Here is a 23,758-nt window from a genome sequence, read left to right on the forward strand (position 1 = left end):
CCCACAGCACTATGTTCCCACCACGTACTGTCGAAACTGTGTTTTAAGGTTTCGAGGTCTCTCCCTTCGTCAAACAAAAAATGTATCCATATTTACTCAAACAGCTCCTGTTTTGTCTCATCAGACCAAAGGACAGACTTTGAAAATGCATCCTCATGTTTCAAATGGTCCTGGGCAAACTTCAGTTCTGCTTAGCTATGCCGCTGTGTGACCAATGGAGTTTTATTTGGCAGATGACCTGCCAAATAAAACTTTCCATGATGAAGAGCCCTCACAACAGTTTTTTTTTTTTTGAGACTTGAAGTCCAGAAGAGGCCAGTTCAGTGACAATGGCCTTGGCAATGATCCTGTCCAAAGTCTTTGAAATCTCACGCTTGTGACCAAGCCCTGGTTTGTTTCTGACAAAATGGAAACTTTGTGTTTTGTAATGATGCAATGTACAGCTGTTCTGGACACAATTAAATGCTTGGAAATGGCTGTATAGACATCCCCCTTAAGACAAGCATCCACTGTCTTTTTTTCTAAGGTCCACACTTATTTTGTTGGTTTTTGGCATTATGAAATTTACTTTTTACAAAGAATGTAAGCATGATGCCTCTCAGTCTTGCTTTTAGGTACACCAAGCCCTGCTCATTTATGTCCATTTATTAGGGAGTGGTGCTAAGTGATTGAACCAATCAAGTAATGTGGAGTTCAGGTGTGGTTTGACACCAGAACGTTTAACTTTACTGCAATGCTTCCTTACAGATTGACATGGGACTAATAATTTTTTACCTCCTCAATTTTCAGTAAAGTTCTTAAACAGACATCGAAGTTGTGTTTTAAATAAAAATGTACCAGTTGGACGTTTTTTACATTGATGAAAATCTTACTTTGGAAAGTTTGAAAAATGGTGTTAAAATTGGATACAAATGTAGGAAAATGTCCCGTTTCTCATAGGGGTTAATAATTATGACCATATCTGTATCTTTTAAAGGGGTGACATGGACTCCGGTTCTGAATAAAGGACCACAAATCAAGGATGGGCAGAACTTTGTACCATTAGCCAACCAAGAGGATGAGCTTATATGCACTCAAAAGGCTAATGACAAAACCTCTGTCCTCTTCAATAAATATCCTACTAACACCCTTAACTAATTGTTCTTCTCCCGCTACGCTATAGCTTGACCTGGCCAGAATTTGGCAGCCAATAGCCAGAACAAATAGATTATAGAGTGTGGTTAAAGCTATCCCTTTATACCACAGCGCAATTGTGCTGGACTGGAAGGGTGGAATACTTGTCTGTACTTGACTTTGAATGTGTTTGTCAATTATTCAACCTTACTGAGAGACAGCCAGGACATTTGCGAGAGAGAGAGAGACTTAATGTAAAGCACACATCCACCTTACATATGACAGGTGCTGATCACCAGGGGCCTCATGTATAAACGGTGCGTACGCACAGAAATGTTGTGTAAGAACTTTTCCACGTTCAAATCGCGATGTATAAAACCTATACTTGGTGTAAAGCCATGCACCTTTCCACGGTACCTCATACCTTGTTGTACGCAAGTTCTCCGCTTGGTTTTACAAACTGGTGGCACCCAGCGTCAAAGCAATGCTACTGTTCCTGTGTGGTTACTCCTTATTTTCCTGACGCGGCTTTATAAATTAACTGAAACTAACCTCATATTGTTTATTAGTGTAATGCCTCTGATTGTAATTAACTTGTAAAAATATAATGGTCCAGGGAATAGCCATAGTATTCCAAATACCATAACTGCTTTAGCGTTGTTACTCTAACTGCACCACCTTCTTCTTTCAGCTGCTCTCGTTAGGAGTTGCCACAGCAGATCATCTTTTTCCATATTACTCTTACTGCACCACTCGGAGTATTTATATCACTGTATCTGAGTGTGAATCACAGCAGCAGCTGATTGGAAAGAGAAGTCAGTATACAGTATACAGTATACAGTATACAGTATATCAGTATACAGCTTCAAGAACACGCTATCTCAGCCCCGGCAAAACGTTTCAAAGCCTTTCCTGTACGGACCTCGTGGTTCAGAAACAGTTCCATCCCAAGAACTTTAAATGCACTCAATCAAGTGCTCCTTGTAGAACTGTTTGTACTTATAAATACAATTACCTCACTGGAAACTTGCACTACAATTATAATATTACACAACCTGCGCCACTTTATAAAGCGCGTATTTACATATGATGACGATATTATTTTTAAGATGAAATGCAGCAAAATATGTTTATTATATTATACAGATAAAACTTTAACTTCATTTAAATAATCTACAGTATATTCTTCACTGGGACTGGCATGAAGGATAGAATAATTAAACATGTACTACGAAGATATTTCAATGTTCCTTAAACGTTTGAAGAATCGGCTCTAAGCTTACAGATGGCTTAACGTCTATTACTGAGCTGATTGTGTGGCGATCCACCGTGCATAAGATAACATATTGACATTGGACTTTCTCTATTGGACATAGAGCCGCCCTTGAGTACCGCTGCAATAAATAATTTCATCGAAGGTCGCACACAATCACTGCGCCATGAACCCCATGTTTAATAACGTGCTTTAACTATCATCATGAAAATGATATCACATATACATCTTAGTATTTTAGTTATTCAGAGAGCTGTAATATAAATGTAATGGATTCTCTTTTCTGTTGGAGGAAGAGAGCCGGTTTAAGAAGCACGTAGTGATTCACGCACACAGCATATAGAAGATCACATACAAAACAAAGCATTTAACGTGCTATACTTTAATTAACCAGTTTCTCAAATCACATCGTAATTAAACGATTTTAAGATGATTTTATAATGTTCTATTTTAATGACAAAATAAACTACATGATTAAAGTGGAAATTTTGAGATTGAAGTTGACATTTCGTGCTTTTTCCCCACTGTGTGCCTTTTTTTTCTCTGTACCCTAATAAGCTTTCATATGACACTCAGACAGTGGGCTACAACTCGCCTTTTCACGGCGACTTTGATATGTGACTTCTTTTTATTTCCGGCACTGTGCGATTTTGTGAACGTGAGCTTTCAAGTTTCTCCAACACGCTATGTCACTCGATCAACTTCCTTTTGTTGATTATACCATGGTTTAATTAAACAAATAGTATGTTTTTCCTTTGCCTCCACTTGGTATTCACTAAAATTCTTATATTTTCCCCCGTGCTTTTCCCATTGTCTTTTCACAGAAGGCTGCGCTTAAGGGCGATTTATATTGATTTGCATATTCAAAGCGTTACATAAAGCGCGTGCACGAGCGTTACTTTTTACGCTGATCGGGATTTGTGTAGTGGAAGAACGTGGAAGTTGGAGATACGCACAGATTCCTGCATCTGGATTTTTCTGTGCGTAAGCACATTTCGGCTTTTGTACTTATGCCATGTTGTAGTGCGAGTTCTATGCACGGCGTTATACATGAGGCCCCAGCTGACTCAGCAGGTGTAACTTTGCTAACATCCCAGTGTATTTTGTGTATAACCCTCAAAGAAAACTGCAATAGCACCAGCAGAAGATGTGAGCAAAGGCAGAGAAAGAGACCTCCTGAGCAAAGAAAAGAGAATGCGCTGAGAATCCTTCCACATATCTGGTGAAAGCCAACTAGAAAAGGAACAAAGCATCTCTCACCTAATACCTTAAGTACAAATTACTTTGATTCTGAGGACTACTAGATTAATTGTAATTAATAGATAGGACAAAGCCAGCTAATGTATTATGGTGTTGGTGAAAATGTAATTAAAAGATAATAACCTTGTGAAGGATAGGTTCTGGCACTGTGTTATAAGTTTCTTCCCAGACCAAGTCAGAAAGTGCAGCAGCATCTCTCAAGCACATACACAAGCTCCTACTCTCTCTCTGTTTCTTTCTCTGCACGCGCACACACACATACACACAACAAACACGGAGAGAGAGAGAGAGAGAGAGCGCCCTTGGTTGTTTGGGGATTTGGTGAGAACTGTGGGCTAGCTGCTATAAACAAATGAATGCCACTTATAGGCAATAGATCCTTCATAACTATTCAAAGAACTTATCCATCTTGAACACATGAATTGGAAAACCTGAATTCATAGTACAAGTGCCTTTTTCAATAGGAGAGAAAATTTCTGTACAAGACAAGAAATAGAATAAGTATGTGCCATTTCCTACAGGAGAGGAAAGTTAAACTAAGCTTTTGTATTTTTATGTTTTGTGTAGTTGTTTTAGAACATTAGAACAATCTAGAACATTCAATTCAGCCCAAAAAAGCTTGCCAGTCCTACTCACTTAATTCTTCTAAAAATGTCAAGTCTAGTTTTGAAAGTCCCTAAAGTACTGCTGTCTACCACATTACAGCTTATTACATGTGTTTGTTGTTCTCTGCATAAAGAAAAAGTTTCTAATGTTTGTGCGATATCTACTCTCTAGTTTCAAACTGTGTCCCCATGTTCTTGTTGAAGCCATTTTAAAATAACAGTCTCGATCCACTATATTAATTACCCTCATAATTTTCAAGAAACCTTAAGCATGCTTCCTCATAATCTTCTTCTTTTGCTTATACTGAAAAAGTTGAGCTCTTTTAACCTTTCCTGTTAATTCATCCCCTGTAGCCATGGAATCAGCCTGGTTGCTTTTCACTGGATTTTTCTCCAGCAGTGCCTATCCTTTTTGTAGTTTGGAGACAAAGATTATACAAAGTACTCCAGATGAGGCCTCACCAGTGCATTCTAAAGCTTCAGCATAACCTCCTTGGACTTGTACTCCACACATCGTGCTATATATCGTAACATTCTATTAGCCTTCTTAATGGCTTATGATCACTGTCTGGCAATTGATAGTGTTGAGTCCACTACAACTTCTAAATCCTTCGCATAAGGAGTACTTTTCAGACCTCCCATTAGTGTATTCAAACAGACCTCCTATTGTCTATTAATTGTATTTTTTAGTGTCTTTTGTCTATATACAGTGTATTGATATCCATATATTATAAATAAATTGTATTACAGTAGAGTCTTGCTTATCCGACATAAACGGGCCGGCAGAACGTCGGATAAGCGAAAATGTCGGATAATGGAAGGTGTTAAGAAAAAGCCTATTAAACATCAAACTATGTTATAATTTTACACATTATGAACCTAATACAGTGGCTCGGTTCACGATCGTCTCTGAACACGTGCAAATCGGGTTATACCCAAAAAAGTACGCCAAACTTTTCCCTCTGTTCAGGACTACACACTTGGTATAGGAACAAGCCAGTTTCCCTTTCAGTTTGTGCGAGCCGATGATTTCCGCACATGTTCAGTCTCTCCCTGTGCAGTGAGAGAGAGCGAGAGACACAGACACACACACACGCACACACACACACACACACGAGAGACGCGCGCACTCACACAAACGCAAGCGTGGCGCGCACTCACACAAACGCAAGCGTGTGAGGGAGACACATGCACATGCGCCAGATAATCCACTGTAATCATGTTTTACAACAAAACAACTGAAAAATTTAACAGAAAAAATTAACTTAGCAACAAAAATTAGACAAAGCTCACGCTCGCAACTTGCGGTTCTTGTTGCCGATTGATGCATTTTTTTGTTTTTTTTTTCCGGTGGGACGTCGGATAATACAGAATGTTGGATAAGCGAGACTCTACTGTATTTTGTTTATTTCAACAAGTGTGTCACAGTTATTTGTGAATGTAAGACTTCTGCCACATTTCAAACTACGACATAGAAAATAAAAATGGAAATGTAGACTTTTAACGATTTATGAACTGTATATATCACTGTACATTTCTTGCATCTTAGCCGGAAGGTGAAACAGAGCTCCATTAATCTTCTGTCTTGGGGTGGACAAGTTAAATCAATCTCACCCCTCTATAAAGGCTTGATTTTTGCCTTTTGCATAGGGAGGACACAGCAACTTTTACAATCCGCTAATGGAGGTGGTGGCCCACCACTGAAGCACAACAAGAAATAACTGAATAAATAAAGGAAATGGATAAAACACCCCTCTGTGAAAATCCAGTACTCCTGAGTAATTTTGTCCTGGCATGGACATTGCTTCGCAGTTCAGTTATGTACCTATTGTGTTACTTGCCATTTTTATATTTTCCCTTCCAGCTGTCACCAAAATGGCTCTTTTAAATTATGAAATGTTCGCTTATACTATTAGTGATTTATAAATGTTTGCGTATACTGTTAGTGATTTATCACTGATGCCATCCCAGGCAAGTTGTCAGTGCTGTTACAATATCTTGAACTCTTGTCTACTTGTCTCTTGTCTCCAATCAAACTCTGCATTGAAATTACATTTTAGTTGTTTAGTATATAGCAAAAGAAGCTAATATTATGAAGATTAAAAGTAGAATTTCCCTTAAAATCTACAATTATATAATGTAACCAATGTTTTTTAAATAAAAATAGTGAAAAAAAATTTAAAAACTAGTTGAACAAATGAAGCACGAAAGAGACAATAAAAAAAAATGCACACATACAAATATAATAGAAGTTGCATGAAACAGCTTGCAAAAGTGCCATTTATTCACAAAAAGCCCAGTACCTAATTCATACTCCAAGCCTTTTTTCTCTCTTACAATCAAATAGCGGTTGATTATGTTAAAAAAAAAGTATACATTTCACTTGTGACCAAGTTTATCAAACCACATACACAGAGTGAGAAACGTATAGTAGTGTCCTGTGCAACTGATGATCAAACCCTTGAATCTGACAGCGTAAAGAATAAGGTGCACAAGTAGGGTAACAGTAGCTTTGTGTTTTGAGATAATCATGAGATTACATACATACAGCGGGCTACTGGAGAGTAAGTACCTAATATTATACAGTGAATGAAACTCTCCTTGATACAGGTATTACTTAAATACATCACTCTGCTGCCCTCTGCAGAGCTTGCCATCTTCTGTAATGTTACCTAGTTGAAATGTGTCATTTCTGTAGCATTTTTATGTACTCTTGCCATTAGATGTGCTTGATAAGCAAACCACATCATTACTGCAAATGCTGTGATGCACAAATGCCTCTCTATGGTACATTTTCCCTGAAAGAATTGTTTCTGCCTAATAAAAGATGTCCACAAAACACCCACATTGTGGTTATTGTTACCATCTGACTTGCTTGAAATTTTGCTGTGTGAAATGCAGCCGAACTAACTGAGGATTGAAACTAAGTAACTAATCATCTCCTGATTCAGAATAAAGAAATTGAACTGTGATTGTAAAAATGCCTTAAATGCTTTCCAGAGTAACATAATTCCACAGTCTAAAATATTTCCACACTTCACTAGTTGTTTTGCTTTGGTTTCATTCAGATGATAGCCATATGCTTTTCCTATTTACCATCCTCTGGACACTTTAGTTAATTATCCTTCAGTGTAAACTAGCACAGAACCACAGACATAAAAAGAGCACCTTACACAGAATTTGATTGTATACACTTTAAATTGGCACAGTATGTATCTAAAGTACTGTGTAGCATGTATTTCTTTAAAAATACATAAATATTACATTTTCATCCTAAATGGTTTTCAAATGTTTCTAACTTTATTGTCTTGGGTGTGAAATAAATTTTTATCTTGCACTTAGAAGAACCCATTGTGACTGTGGGTATAAGGCAGTACTTTTACACCCAGAGGCACCCCCAGGAATGAAACCAAATTCATACCCATGGAAAACTAGAAAATACACCTTTATCATTTCAAATAATATATAAAACAATAATATAAAAACAGAATAGTTTTGCATACAAGATCATTTTAAAACACTAGTTGTGGTACCAGATATAGCACCTTCTATATTTTATCTAAAATGTCCTCCATTCATTTATTATTCCAATCTACTATCATTGGTAAAAACCAGCTTCTTCTTAATTTACTTTTACTTATTTTATGGTACAGTAGGTAGCAGTGCCCCACCCTTGGATCCAGTCTTCTGAGTTCAAATCCCACACTGAGTCTTGTCCATTTAAAATATGCATGTTCTCCACATGGAGTTTCCTCCTGGTACTTTGGCTTTCCTTTGCTTTCCCAAAGATGTACATTTTAGGTTAAGAGGCAGCTGTCAATTGGTCCAGTGTGGGTATGTGCATAGGGGAACCCTGTCCAGGGTTGTTTACTGCCTAATGCCTGTGATACTGGAATAGACTCTAGTATCTTTTGAGAATGCTGCATTATTTTATGCAGTTAGAAGGTAAATTATTTCAGTACTGTGTGTTCCAGGAGCTTAATTTATTATTATGTATTAAGTATAAAATTTGGATTAATGGATATTAAATGCATTTTATGTCCTCCTTTAGTGACAGGAACAGTCCATGTTGTAGAACATGCAAGTTTGAGCAAGCTGGAAAAGTGTGCCAGGAAGCCATCAATGCTACTTGCAAAGGGGAGTCCACTTGCACAGGTGTGTTTTTATAATAAAAGAATGCATGAATAATTTCTCTCTCTGGAAAGGAAAGTATTTACAAAGTTAATTATAATAAAAAGATCTCTTAATTACAATCTTCCCCATACTGTGAAGACTAGAGTATTATCATCACCTTGGCTTTATTGTAAATATCTATGTCTGTTTATTTTTTTAAACCCCAAAAAGTAATTTTAAACACACTAAATGGTGACTACGGTGTTTTTCAAGTAGGCGTGTTTTGTTGTACTTGTAATTCTGATATATGTGTTTCTAAAACTGTTGGTGTGGTAGCTACTGGGGGTGGTGATACACTCACTTCTATTCTTTTCAGCCCTGCTTTATAATAGACAAGTTGGAAAATAAATGACTGTGTGCAGGAGCAAAGCTAGAAATACTAACTGAGTGACTGTATGGTCAGCTTTTAAGCGAAGTAGCTGATGCTAGTAGAAAGTACAAAGACATGGGGTACCTATGAGAATTATTTGATTGAAGTTATTTTATGTTTTGCTGACCAATTTAGGAATTTATGGTTTGTAGGTATTGCAGTTTTATTTAGGGTATGCTTATTTTGCCCTCTATTCTTTATTCATTTTAGGATTTGACAAGGTTTATTTAGTGTCACAATTTAATACTGAAGATAATTGTTTACATGTAAAACGAAGAAATATTTTCTGTACTTTACAAAACTTTTCAGGTAAAAGTAGTGAATGTCCTCCACCAGCTAATGCAGCTGATGAGACTGTCTGTGTGGATATGGGTAAATGCCACAATGGAGATTGCATTCCATTCTGTGAGGCTGTGAAGAATCTTAAATCCTGTGCTTGTAATGGTAATTAATTTTATCATTTTAATTGATGAGCCCTTCCTTTATAAAGAAAAGCTTTGCTTTCGCTTAAAGATAGCAAGCTTAGCCAATAATCCTTTGATACAAAATTTAGTTTAATGGAAGAAGACAGTCTAATACTACTTAGTCTCTAATTCAGTTTTTTGATATGTTTTTTTCTTTTTGTTGTTCTAAAAGTCTGTCTTAATTTTCTTTTTTATTATTCAGCTCTCTTATTCACTTTTCAAATGTTTACATGTTTTTGCTTGTTTTTGTCAAAAAAATCTTGAGTCCATTAAAGCAGGACTTTATTTCTAGAAAACAAATTAATTAATATTAATTAATGTTATAATTATCTTCAACCTAATCTCTGATACATTTAATGTTACTTAAAACATTATGCAATTATTATTTGTTGTGTTTTTTTTTTTTATCAGAGACAGATAACTCTTGCAAAGTGTGCTGCAAAGACAGAAATGGAGTATGTAAGCCTTATGAGAAGAGTAAAGGACAGTTTCTTTTCTTAAGAAAAGGAAAACCTTGCACGGTTGGATTTTGTGATGGCAATGTATGTTGTGATTACCAAATGGATTTTATTGGTGTATTATATAGACTTTTGGAATAAGACTTATTTTAAATACTAATTTTAAACATAATATACAGATCAATATTTGATGAGACTTTCTTTTTGACTTATCAGTTTAGAAGTATAAATTATCATTCCTATGAATGTTTAAGATCTGACTGAGTACTTTAAAACAAATATCCATACTTATATACATAAATATTTTGTCAAGTTCTCTTAATCGAATTTAGGGTCACAGGAGGTCAGAACCTATCTCTCCTGCACTGGGTACAAGGACAGAAACAAAAACCCTGAACAGATATCAGTCCATCACAGGGCACACACATTGGAAACACTTCATACTTCTCAGTTAACCTAACATGAATTTCATTTGAGTGCATTGGAGGAAAATTGGACTCTCTGGAGAAAGCCCACTCAGACATAGGGAGCATGTGCGAACCATATATAGGCAATAACTTATTTAGGGTGGCACACGTCGTGTTTGTAATTAGGAAAATATAAAGACTGCTGCCAACCATTAAGTGAAAATATGCAATTAATGTCCAGACCTGACATTTGCTGCAAAGACTGCTTACTTGTGAGAAACCTGAAGAATTATATGGCTTGTAGAAGGATTACTCAAGAATGAAAAATCCACCATTTTGTGGCCTGTCTTCAGTGACTCTTATAAGAAAAAATTATTTTATTTTGGTCTCAATTATTTATTTTTTGAAACAGTGTGGTCTGGTAAAGACAGGATTAATTAGTATTATAGAAATAAGGCTGATAATTCTTAATAAATTTGCAACAATCTCAGGTAAACTTTTTTCACTTTGACATTATGGGGTGTTGTGTGTGTAGAATTCTGAGGAAAAAAATGAATTTAATCCATTTTGGAATAAGGCTGTAACATAACAAAATGTGGAAAAAGTGATGCGCTGTAAATACTTTCCGGATGCACTGTATGTGTGTGTATATATATCTGTATATGTGTGTGTGTGTATGTATATGTATGTATGTGTATATATGCTGATCCAAATAAAGTATAGGCCAGTAAGCTTAATGTACATCACATATAAATTAATGGAAGCAATCCTTAAGGAAAAGATTGAGCAGCACCATGCCTACAACAGTTGTAATAGCAAATACTTAACATGGGTTCAGACAAGGAAGGTATGCTGGAATTCTTGAGGAAACAACAAAAAAAGTGTAATAAGAGAGGTCCTTATTATGTTTATGTTGATTTTCAGAAAGCAGTTGATAAGGTACCACATAAAAAGATTAGTAATCAAACTGAAAGAAATAGGAATTCAGGTTGTGGTGGATGCAGAACTGGCTGAAACTCAGGAAGCGAGTTATGATGAGCAAACTTTTTCAGAATTAGGTGATGTTAAAACTGGTGTCCCTCAGAGATCAGTGCTAGGGCTGTTTCTCTATTTAATATACATAAATAACAAAAATTAATCAATAAGTTGATTAAGTTTGCAGGTGATACCAAATATGGTGGAAGGGCAGATATAGAATCGGTTAAATGGTTACATACTGATTTGGATACTATATATACATTCTTAGGCAGATTTGCAACAGATAAACTTTAATGTAAGTAAATGTAAAGTATTCCAAGTAAAAATGCTAAATTTGTATACACAATGGGAGAGCCAAAAATATGAAAATACTTCTTATGTGGTGGACCTAGGAGTCATAGAGGACTAATCACTACATCTCAATCAATCAATCAACATTTATTTATATAGCACATATTCATACAAAAAAATGTAGTGTACAGGTGTACAGAAATAAAGGTGTTGGGTTATAAATAAATGAGTTAGGAATTATAAGTCAAGGGAGGTTGTGTTTAAATTATATAAAGAACTAGTGAAGCCTCACCTGAAGTACGGAGTGCAATTTTGGTCTTTATATTACAGAAAATACATAGCAGCACTTCAGAAAGCATGGAGAAAAGTAAATAGGCTGATTCTGGTTTGAGCTATGAGGAGAAAGTTCAGTTTAAGCAAAAGGAGATTAAGACTGGGCATAATCTAAATTATAAAAAATTATGAAAGGAATTAGTGAAGTAGATCCCAATTGTTACTTTAAAATACATTCTGCAATGAGAACACAGGGACAGAGTTTGAAACATGTTAAGGGCAGATTCTGCATTAATGCAATACAAGTATTTTGTCCTGCAAAGAACCATAGACCCATGGAATAAATGTTTTAGTAGTCTGGTGGAGAGTAAGACTTTAGGGATATTCAGATCTTGACTTGATATAATTATGGACAAGCTAGATAAATAGGATGGACGGTGTCATTGGGCTATAGACTGTTCTTGTCACAACATTTGTAATGTTCAAATCTATAGCAGTATGCAGTGTTTTATGTTTATTGACTGAGGTTAAGTTATGATAATGTATTGATCTACTTTTGTAATGTTAAAAGGACAGATTATACTCTCTTGTTGGGAGTTGCAGGTATAAAACTAGTTATATCAGGGAGGTGGGAGGTCATATGTGTTTTACATTGTCAGTTATATGTTCTGATTTCCTTTTACCAAGTCTTTTTGATACATATATAAAATGTTACTTTGCTATTATTTATTAATAATAATAGTATTGTCTCTTAAAGGGTAAGTGCATGAAACAGGTTCAGGATGCCATTGAAAGACTTTGGGATTTCATAGAAAAGCTCAATATAAACACATTTGGTGAGTTATTTGGTTTACTTCTATGTGTTTGAAATTATTTAAGGAATCTTAATTTTCAAGTTTGTATTTGCAGAACTGATTTATCTGTCATGTATATTATAGCACCTTGCTCACATTATCGGTTCTTAACATTCTGTTTTAGTTTGGAACAAAGAACGGATGGTGTTGCACATCTGTAATTGATAAGCTAGCAGTATTTTGTTGTATCTGGTCTAAATATTTGTTGTAAACATTTGTATTACAAAGGTGATTTTTAAGAAAATGGTCATTGTGTGTTAGTGAGAACATTTTGGCTACTGCATGGAAAGAACAATGTCAGTGTATGTGAAGGTTATGCCCTATAAAAACAGGATAAAAGTAAAGGACATGCTGGGGATATACAGAAATGTATACTGTAAAAAAGAGTTCATAAAATGTAAACAGTGTTTAGTCTCTGGTGGGGAAAAATAAAATTAAATGAAGGAAAGTTGAGTTGGATCAATTGTGTGCTAACAGTCTGACAGCAGCGTGTTTTGCTCAAAGCAAACTCTCCCCTGCTGCTACACAAAACTAATGAGGATGGTGATGGTGTAGATGTTGGAGGTGGAGACAATTTTGAATCACAGTTCTACTTAAATAGTCTTTTATATGTTTCCTTCTATTCATAGTCAATATTTTATATAGAAGTTGGGCACAAATGTTTATTGCGGCTATATTTTAAAATTTGCATTGTATGATCTTTTATTATTTTTTTTTTTATACAGGAAAGTTTCTTGCAGATAATATAGTAGGATCTGTGGTGGTCTTCTCTCTTGCTTTCTGGATCCCACTTAGTATTCTTGTTCATTGTGTGGTAAGTATAGTTAATTATTTTTTATTTTATCACTGTTCAACAAAAAATAAAATAAATATATTCAACCACTTTGTAAGCTAATGGTTTCACACTCTTCTGTTTAAGACCAAGTGATGGAAATATCTAACTATAGAAAACATGTAAGATGTTGTTAAAAAGTAGCTAGACTTTTTGCTTGCCATTGTTGCTTGTTTGAACATTAATAATGGATGTAGAATCTATACAGCTGTCAGAGTGATGAGAAGTAATAGGTAGAAGAGGTACTACTTTAGCAAAAGTATAGAGAGCTCAGAAATCATTGTGACACTAATGTGGAAAACTTTATAAAGTTAGCTTTGAGAGTGGAATGAAATAAAACATGTTAGAGTCATTCAAATTATGGATGTAAAGGAAGGTAGAATAGAGGAACTAGCATGTTTGTCTATGACATAAACAAATTGTTTTAGCACATAGCAGGTAGAGATTAAAAAAACACACACACACAAAATGATCCTGGACCTGGGTAATAGTTAATAGTTTTTTCCAACCTGCTTAATCCAACTTAATGGTCACAGGGTAGGTCCACAAAGTGTCTCACCAGCATGAGGCGCAATGCAGAACCAGCCCCAGACAGTGTGCCAGTCCATAGTATTTTTTTATGTATATTTTTTTAGATGAAAATGTTTACTGAGAAATGCAGTAAACTACAGATGAGAAGGACGAATTTCCTAAGAGGTACAGAGCTGTTAACAGACATAATGACAGATGATTTGCTGCGGCAACTCCCAATAGAAGAAGAAGATTTTTAAGTTATACTTTTTCATCCAAAGTAGTGAAAGGTTTTTTAATCAAAGGCTAAATTTTTGCTTACAGGTATCATAAAATAAAAAGATCAAAAATGTAGATTTTTCTGTTACTCTGGAATGCTTTTTCCAGCATAGTAAAATGTCTCCAATGGAAGTATGGAAAACTTCTCTGTGTGGCTTGTGGATCAAGCACAGACAAATAAGCATCTTTCATGGTTTTCTACTCTTGTTCAAGGCTTTACATTTATACTAAGACTCTTATCGTACAACTTTTTATGATCTTTTTGTACAGTTTTAATAGACTAAAACTGCCTGTGTGTGAGATATAGTAAAAGTAAAATAAATTCAGGAATAATGATTTATATGAAGTAGGACTCATGTCTCAACAGTATTGTAATTTGCTAGTGTTTCTTAAATAATGAAAATAACAAAAGGTTTTACACTTACTTTGTTCTCAAATTAAAATTGGTACTGTTTTGATTTGATACACACCTATTGGAGTTATTGATAAAATAACTGAAATGAGCACAAACAAAACTCAAAATGGTATGCTACTGAACCAAAAATAAGTTAAATGTGATTATTGAAAAAAATGCTCATTTTAATATATCTACAAACATATTTATCATATCTATGACCAAGAACTCTGGTTAACTACTGAAATATTGGGAACAGTAGCAGACAAAATTTAGATCCTGCAGCATTTCTAGACTCTTTCTCCAGTATATAGAAGATCAGGCTTACAAAAGGACCCATGAGTAAAACTGCACCTTCTCTTGGCTGAGAGGGGCTCATTGGAGTTGTTTGCACATATAGTTAGGATGACTCCTATGGGAATATTACAGACCTATCCTCTTGTATGCAATCCCAGGATACACTGAAAGGATTATACATCTTGATTTGACTTGTATTTGAGTATTTAAGAAGTCTTAAGAAGGTTTTTGGGAAAAGTTGCTGAGGATAGGGCGACCCAGCTAGTGCAGCTAGGCATTTACTTAGTCACTACAACCTTCTTCAAGAAAAGATTATGAAAGTGAAGTGAATTTTACAAAGGAATAATGTGCATCTTAGGCCTGGCTACCATTTAAGTATTTATGTGTTCATCTTGATTAATCAACCTCTTACACACTAGTATGCAGATGGATAACCACATTTTATATTTCATTTTAGGATAAAAGACTTGATAAGCAGTATGAGGAAAACACAAAGTCCCTTTTTTATCCTAGTGTAAGTATTGTGATTTCTGTCATGTTAATTACTCATAATTGTAAATGCATTTTTCTTAAATTCCCAAATATAATCTAATTATAGTATTTTGTATAGTGTGGCCAGCCAACTTTTTTTTTTATTTATAAAATAAAACATGCTTCACTATAAAACACAATTTCATGTGGTGAAATAATGTATACCATGATTGTGAAGAGTTAACTTGGACTTATAAAATACCAGACTTTTCCTTTAATCAACTGTTGAATAGTTATGGTTTCAGAGTACAATTTAATGGTTTTTTAGATTAGAGTTTTGTTATGGTTCACATTTAAACATTCAAGTAACATGCATTTTGCATTTTCAATGCATTACTGACATTTTTATTTTTAAGCATCGGACTTGAGTGAACTGCTGCTTTTTGTCTCTTGTAGAATGCAGAGATGGATTCTGCTTCTGTCCGAATTGTGAAGCTTCCTTCTCAGTCAGCTAACAGGTTTCAAGCACCACCCATCCAGCCATTAGCTGTGGTTCCCCCTACTGCTCCAGCAGGACCAAAAATTGATCATCCTCGGATGGCTACAATTCAGGAGGACCCTAGCAGTGACTCTCACATTGATGAAGATGTATTAGATGAGGACTTCCAAAACAGTGGTACAGTTGCCAAGTCCTTTGAAGACCTCACTGAAAACCCAGTTGCCCGAAGTGAAAAGGCCATGTCTTTCAGATTGCAGAGGCAAGCACGTATTGATAGCAAAGAGACAGAATGCTAGTCAAGTATGTTCATTGTGTTCCCCGTTTAAAGACACTTAAATATTTTAACACAAAAAATGTGTTAGTATTATGGAAAGATAACATTTTTTTTTCTTTCAGATGTGCTAACTTTTGTAAGGAAATCAAAATTCTGACATAAAAACTTAAAAAAATAAAGTTCTTTTCAGATCTTAGAAGTATGAGGTGAAACACCATTATTTTTATATTTGGAAAGGGAAAATGTAATTTTATCAGAATATGTTCAGTTGAGGTCATAGCAGACTATTGTACTATTGTACAGGTAACTAATGTAAGATTTTTTTTTTCCATTTCTTGCACATAATTATAACATAGGAACTTTTGGACATTATCTTCTCATGCAATGAAATCAATGAGGTATTTTAATTGTTCACCCTAAAAGTTTCATACAAGAAATTTTCTGTATTTTCTGTTTACATCTAAATTGTTAAAAGAGAACCAGCATTAAAACATCTTGTAGAAAAATTACATCACCAAAGGGAAAGTAAAAAAGCTGCCCCACTGAAACAATCTTTTAATTTTATACCTCACTGTTAAGATGCATATCATCTCTTTTCATTAGCAACTAGTAAATTGCACAAATATTTAAAAGAGACAGTGATAGTGAAAATAAAAGCCACAAATTGTTTTCTTAAATATTTAGAGAGCTACATACGGAAAAAGATTAAACATTTTTGAAAAGAGGAAAAACTGCTGCCAAGAAAAATGCTGAATGAATACTGCTGTAATAAACTGTGAGACTATCTATACACTTTTAAAGTTTTTCCTGTGCAGGAGCATGTTGTTTGCATTAAATGTAATGTACTCTTTGGTAAGTCTAGTCAGCATGTTTTTATACTGCTTTTTATGTGTATAATGTATTTTCAAAAAGGTGAATTCTTTTTGTAATTAATTGACAAAGTAGGTGATGGTCTAGCTTTAATACAGTGCAATATGCAAGTTGTCTAAAATGTGTTGTTTGCAAGCTGTGAAGTAAAACAAGCTAATTGTCAATTATCAGTGCCTTTTTCTATCTCATTTCAGAATCTTCTTTATAAATGTGTTAAAAAGTCAGTCACAAAGATAAGTGAAATATACTTTAATTATATAGGTTTTGGCAGAACAAGTATTGCTTGAACACGTGTATTTTTTTCCTTGTTTTGTTTAAACCTTTTTTTTTAGTAAATTAAGTTTTTGTCAGTAGCTATATCAAGTTACATTTATGAATGCTAATTTTAAAAAAAACCTTGTTTCAGTAGCAAAATACATGTGCACTCAAAGCAGCTTGCAAATCTAAAATCAAACTGCATATTGTTCATAATGAATGTTGTATAGTATTGAACTGAATCTGTTACTTCATTTTCTACAAAAAAGCCTTTTGTATTTTATTGTACCTTCAATGTTGTAGATGTTTTACTGTATTTGTCTTGTTAATTATTACTTTGAAAAGTTCTTGCTTGGGCCACTTGCCTTAAACCTAGTGTACTTTAAATTTATCTACCAGTTACTTTTGTTTGGACCAGTGCTGTTTTGGAAGCCTGCACCAGAAACTAAGTACAAGGCATCTAGCAGTGCACAGATAATCACTGTCTGCAACATTTTCACTAAACATGTCTTTTAGGGAAGAAATTGTAACTTGACATTTGCCTATGGTATTTTTAGTTTAACACTATTTTGTAAAAACCCAGCTTTAATGAGTTGACTCTGCCTTAATCCCACTTTTTAAAATATTTTCTTTTGTATTGACAAAACATGCTATATTATTAAAACTTTTGTATGTTTTGTTCTTTATTAGATTCATGTATACACATGTTCCCTTTCCTTCCTGAATACCATATACAGTATTAATTGGGTGTTGACATTTCACAGTCATTGACCAATTACTTCAAGGTGCCAGGCCAACATTTGTTACAAATCAGTGAGAAAACCTAATCGTTATGAATTTATTGCAGTATATCCTTTATCTCAAATGTTTTTTTACTACTGTAAATTAAAGGGTTGCAGTGAACCGGTGCTAAACTTAGCTTTATGTGTGCATGGTTTTAATGAATGTAAAACATAACAGTTATTCTGTGGTAGTACTTTAAATGTAAGATGAAAATGGAGTAATTTTTAATACATTTAAATAACTGTAATTTATCAATCAAAACCTTTGAAAAGTTCCAGCAAGTGGTCAGAAATTGGGTTAATTTTTAAATTTTTAGCTTATGTTTAGCCATTTTTGCTAAACTAAACCTGAACAAATGTCGTAAGAAAGGAAGTCAAGGCTTGTTTTGTTTAATGTAATGGATGTTTGAAATTTATTAAGTTTCAGGTTTGTACATGAAAGGAATTTATTTTCCTTAAAAGTGGCCTTTGTCAGATAAGTGATGGAGAACAAATGTTAACCACAATTTGAAATCATCAGTAGGTAGTTATATTTATTTATTCATTCATTAACGCTGATTGTTTTCATCCATTTTCTTTGTCTCTTAGAAGACATAAATGGTTGCTTAGTGGAAGTCTTTGAAAAAGTTGAAACTTTCAGTTAAGTAGATGATACACCTATGCATGAGGATATTTCAGAGGATAGATTACTTTGTAGTACTTGTTTAGATGGTCAAAGAAAGCTGCACAGATATTTAAAAGTACAAGGTGAAAAGTGCCTAAAACAGACTTGGGAAGTGTTAAACAAAACACAAACTCCTATACTGTACAGCAGATACATTAACTGCCCAAGTAACAAAGTTGCTTTGAATTGCATTCCTATTTTTACTATGTAAGCAGAACCGGCTTTGTACTAGAAAAACGGAGGGTGGAAAATATATTTCATTCACATATCAAATTGGTATCAGTTTTAGGCAGTAACAACAGTAAACATAAAGCAAATTTTGTGTGCATTGGGGCTCAGTGGTTAAGGCGGCGTCCTCAACATTCCATGGGTTGGAGATTGAATCCTGACTTAGTCCCATACTGTGTGGAGTTTTTGCCCCCTGTTCAGGGTTTGATCCTGCTTTGTATCTATGTCCCCTTCCCTGTAACTGTTGTGAATTGTGCTGTTTGGTTCTATAATGTGATGTTTCTGAAACTGAATATTATTATTTAATACAAGTTCAGTTGGTATGGAGATCAGATTAATTTACAGAAGCTTGTAAAAAAATTGAGTCTTTGCAGATTAAGACAGTATGAATGATTAATACAGATATGAAGAAAGACTTTAGGCACCCAGCATCCCTGCAGTTGATGTGTAGATGACAGGGAGTCTGATTCTTCAGCTGAACAGGGTATAACATTATCACCAGTCCTAGATATGACACAAGACTATGACAGACCTTTAATTTATATACTGTATATATATATATATATATATATATATATATATATATATATATATATATATATATATATATATATATATACTGTTGTTTTTGATGTTCCTTTTTGCCCCTTGTGTCATTTTTTTGTGTTTATGAATTTATTTTACAAAAAAAAATTTGTATTTGTCTTTCTTTACCTGTAAAGCACTTGGACATGTATGGTCTAAATGAAGCTATCTATAACAAAATACTATTCTTTATACTACATTTAATATAGATGGCACTTTGCTTGAATTGAAATAAAAAAAATGTTTTATAGTTAACAAATAAACACAGATCAGCCACCACACTAAAACTACTGACAGATAAAGTGAGTAACATTATCTCGTTACAGTGGCACCTGTCAAGGAGTGGGATGTATCACGCAGCAAGCAACAGTCAGTTCATAAAGGTGATGTGTTAGAAGCAGGGAAAAATGGACAAGCATAATAATCTGAGCAACTTTTACTAGGATCAAATTGTGAAGGCTAGAAGACAGAGTCGGAGCATTTCCAACGGCAGGTCTTGCAGTGTGCTTCCAGTATGTAGTGGTTAGTACCTACCAGAAGTGGTCCAAGGAAGGACAATTGGTGAACTGGTGACGGGGTCACTGGCCTCCAAGGCAGAGGGGGAATGAAGACTAACCTGTCAGTTCTGATCCTAAAGAAGAACTACTGTAACAAAAATTGCTGGAAAATTTAACGCAAGCCATGAGAGAAGGGCGTGTGAGCACATGGTGCATCTCACCTTGTTGCGTATGAGGTTGTGTAGCCTCAGACTTGTCGGAGTGTCCATGCTGACCCTCTGTACTGCTGAAAGTGCTTAAAATGAGCATGTGAATGACAACATTGGACAATGGAGCCATGGAAGAACCTTGTCTGATCTGGTGCATCACATTTTCTTTTAGCTCATATGGATGGCTAGATAAGTGTGCATTGTTTACCTGGATAAGAGATGCAGCAAAGATGCACTATGGATGAAGGACAAGCTGGTGGAGGCTGTGTGATGCTCTGGGCATTGTACTGCTGGAAAACCTTAGATCCTTGCATTCATGTGAATTTAACTTTGACACATGCCACTTACCAAAAGATTGTTGCAGACCATGTACACTCCTTAATTGCAGCAATATTCCCAGATGACAGTGGCCTGTTTCAGCAGTATAATTCTCCCTGCTACACTTCAAAAGTTACAATCACAAAATTCAGTAAAATTGAAGTATAATTTTCATTTAAACATTTTTCCCTGATTTCCAGTTAATCTAGCCTTGCATATGCAAATAGTTCCATATAACTATCCAATCAATGCACAACATGGGGGAGGATGCAGTGGACAAACAGAGACTGCCAAGACTGAATCTCATAGACCGTGATGAACAATAAAAAATGATATTCGCTAAGTTTTAATATAAACCATTTAGGAGATGGCTATATTTTCATTTAAATTATCATTTGAATTGAATGAATTCAAGAGCAGCAGTACCGTTACATTTTGGTTAATTAATTTTGTCATGCCTTTGTCCTTTATGCTATGCTAGTTTGAGGATTGTTATTACTATTATTATAATTGTTATTTTTCTGATTGTTGGATTATTTATATTGTAGCCTATGGTTTTTAATATCCATCCCCGATTTATGTGAAGTAAATGCTTAAATAAAAAAATCTAAAACTACAAACCTGCACTTCAAGAAAATAAAGAAACAAGAACTTTTCACATGAAGAGAGCCAGTGAAAAACTCAGTGTGGTGCATCCTGGAATTTTGAAGACCAATGTGTAGCTCATCAGATGTGAAGACCAAACAGCACTGGTACATGTATATAATAAAAACAGTATAATCTGACAGTTGTTTGGAGTCCAAGAGTTTGTACTTCACATTCTGGCATTCTTAACAACCTCACCAGCACATCCTGAAGGATGGGAGAGGAAGACAAACATACAGCCAATGACCAGGTGTAGATTCAAACACGGGACACTGCCTTCATCAGGCAGTGGTGCTATGTCCTTTAAGAAATGGCAGCAAATGTCCTCGTTGACCATTATTCACTTCCATTTCCAATGAGAGGCCCATTATCAAAGCCTTTATGGTATTTGGTTTGAATTACTATGTTTTGTCTGCACTGTGATATATTGCAGAGTGCTGGGAAGCCTGTTGACCCAAGAAGCTGGAATCGGGGAACAATTTAAAGATATCTGGGAAGTAAACCCTGGATATACTTCTGTGCACATATTTCACTGCTCTGTTTCAACATTATACCATAGTTAATATTGTGTGACTTTTTTTTTATTTAATCACACTGGTTTTGTAATTAGTATATAGCACACAGTCTAATAAATGCAAGCATACTGTACAAGAACACTATTAAAACTGAACTTTGAAGTGCATGCACTTGAATATGTTGTACCCTACTCTATTTGGAATGTTCTGTGTTCATTTTGCAGGACTTTTTAAATGGTACTGCATCTCTGCTTGGTGCTCTTGAGACAATGACATATAAATCAGTTGTACAATATTTTTTTTCTATGGTTAACACCATCCCAAGACGATTCACACATAAATGGAATATTCCTTATACCTTCTGTATATACTATACAGTTCATATATAAGACTTAAGAATATCATAAATTTGAATCTTGCATTTATATTCCTAAGCAGTGTACAGAGTAAAGCTACACATTTCAGACTATTATCTTTTCTCTTTAAGATATCTGACTGCTGGCACATAAGGTTCAGCCAGTCATTTACTCATTCTAGTCACCCTTTGAATTATGATATCTGTACTATCTGTGTTGTTATTGGATTATACAGTATGTTTTAGCAATACAGTATTTGCACAATATATGCTTACATTGCACTGCTGTATTTATTGTGGAAATTTGTCTTTTTTATTATCAGTTTAATTTGTGTATAATGGTGCAGAGTAAGATTTTCATTGTACAATGTGACTGTTAACTCTGCATATGACAACTCAACATGCAGATACAAAGACAGTAAATGTGAGTATATATGAATATACACCTTCAAGTTCTTAAAAAAACCAAAACTACAAATCAGTTCAAAATTATTTTGAACACATACAGTACAGAGAAGAAACAGATAAAATAAACTACAGACTTCCCTTAAGCTACACAAAAAGAACACAAATCACCTGGCCTTGTTTAAAGTATGAAAGTACAGATTATACTGGATATTGCTTACAAACAATTTAAAATTATATATTTAAATAACAGGGATGGTGTAGCCGCCTAGTAGCAATGAGACCGAGGTTCACATCCTTGGTATGGACTTTACTTGTCTGCTTGGGTCTTCGCCCACAGTTGGGTAGGCAGATAGATAGATAGAACTTTATTTGTCCATCCATCTATTATCCAAACCACTATATTCTAACTACAGGGTCACGGAGGTCTGCTGGAGCCAATCCCAGTCAACACAGGGTGCAAGGCAGGAAACAAACCCCAGGCAGGAAACCAGCCCACCGCAGACTTTATTTGTCCCTAGTGGTAAATCTGGCTGTTTAAAAAAGCAATTTAAATACATAATACATAAACAGGTAGATAAATACACACACATGCTATGGTCTGAACAAACACTAGAATGACTGAAAAGCAAGAAAATTAAAAAGAAAGAAAAATTTTGACTTGACTGCCACAGGCGATGTTGAGCTGGCCCTTGTATGTGTTTATTCTATAATCGGAGAGCACCCTCTCCGTTGATTGATCCTGCCTTGTTCCCAATGCTTGCTTCGATTTGGTTGATTCCCCTGAAAGTCTGCAAAATGTATTAGTAGATATATTTTTTAACCTTTGTATTCCAGGTGTATTCTTTATTTGCAACAATCTGTCTGTGGCCCTACACAGGGATGTATCTTATATGAAACTAATTGGAGCTTAAGCTTGAGAGACTCTAATCCCATGAGGGCTTTACAAGCGACTTCAGTCCACACTGCTTAAACATTTCTGGTGTCTACTGTATGAGGTTTTTTTTTTTAATAATAATAATATGGTGTAATTCTATACAAAACAATAGTTAAAAAGCTAGCCATAAATGAAAAAACATTCAAATTAAGGATATTTCATTAATAATATATGGGGGCGAAGGGACCCGCATAACAGTTCCAATCTTCATGGCCCCAAAATGTAGGTCCACCACTGGCCTCATACACATTTGCTCACCTTCACCTCACCACCAACTGCAGCACAGAGTTTGTGAACCTCAGCAGGAGCAGGCGGATGGTGTGCATCCTCCAACTCCAGTGACTTTAGTGAGGGCAGCCTCAGCGGGAGCAAACTAGTCAGCTCCATTTTTGTGATCACTTCTGGGGAAGGAAAGAAG

At 35.0% G+C, this 23,758-nt stretch overlaps 1 protein-coding gene across 1 annotated transcript in view; it reads left to right on the forward strand.

Annotated features, from left to right (window-relative positions):
* adam17b (ADAM metallopeptidase domain 17b) overlaps nt 1-17,889 on the forward strand; it is a 79,535-nt gene extending 61,646 nt beyond the window's left edge. Inside the window, exons 13-19 of the mRNA XM_039748884.1 lie at nt 8,303-8,406; nt 9,104-9,238; nt 9,670-9,800; nt 12,423-12,501; nt 13,245-13,333; nt 15,289-15,345; nt 15,759-17,889. Coding sequence (XP_039604818.1) covers nt 8,303-8,406; nt 9,104-9,238; nt 9,670-9,800; nt 12,423-12,501; nt 13,245-13,333; nt 15,289-15,345; nt 15,759-16,097 — 934 coding nt within the window. The 3' untranslated portion in view covers nt 16,098-17,889. The remainder of the gene's footprint in view (nt 1-8,302; nt 8,407-9,103; nt 9,239-9,669; nt 9,801-12,422; nt 12,502-13,244; nt 13,334-15,288; nt 15,346-15,758) is intronic.
* The last annotated feature ends 5,869 nt before the right edge of the window (nt 17,890-23,758 follow it).

This window comes from Polypterus senegalus, chromosome 3 (assembly GCF_016835505.1).
Source record: "Polypterus senegalus isolate Bchr_013 chromosome 3, ASM1683550v1, whole genome shotgun sequence".
Taxonomy (NCBI): domain Eukaryota; kingdom Metazoa; phylum Chordata; class Cladistia; order Polypteriformes; family Polypteridae; genus Polypterus; species Polypterus senegalus.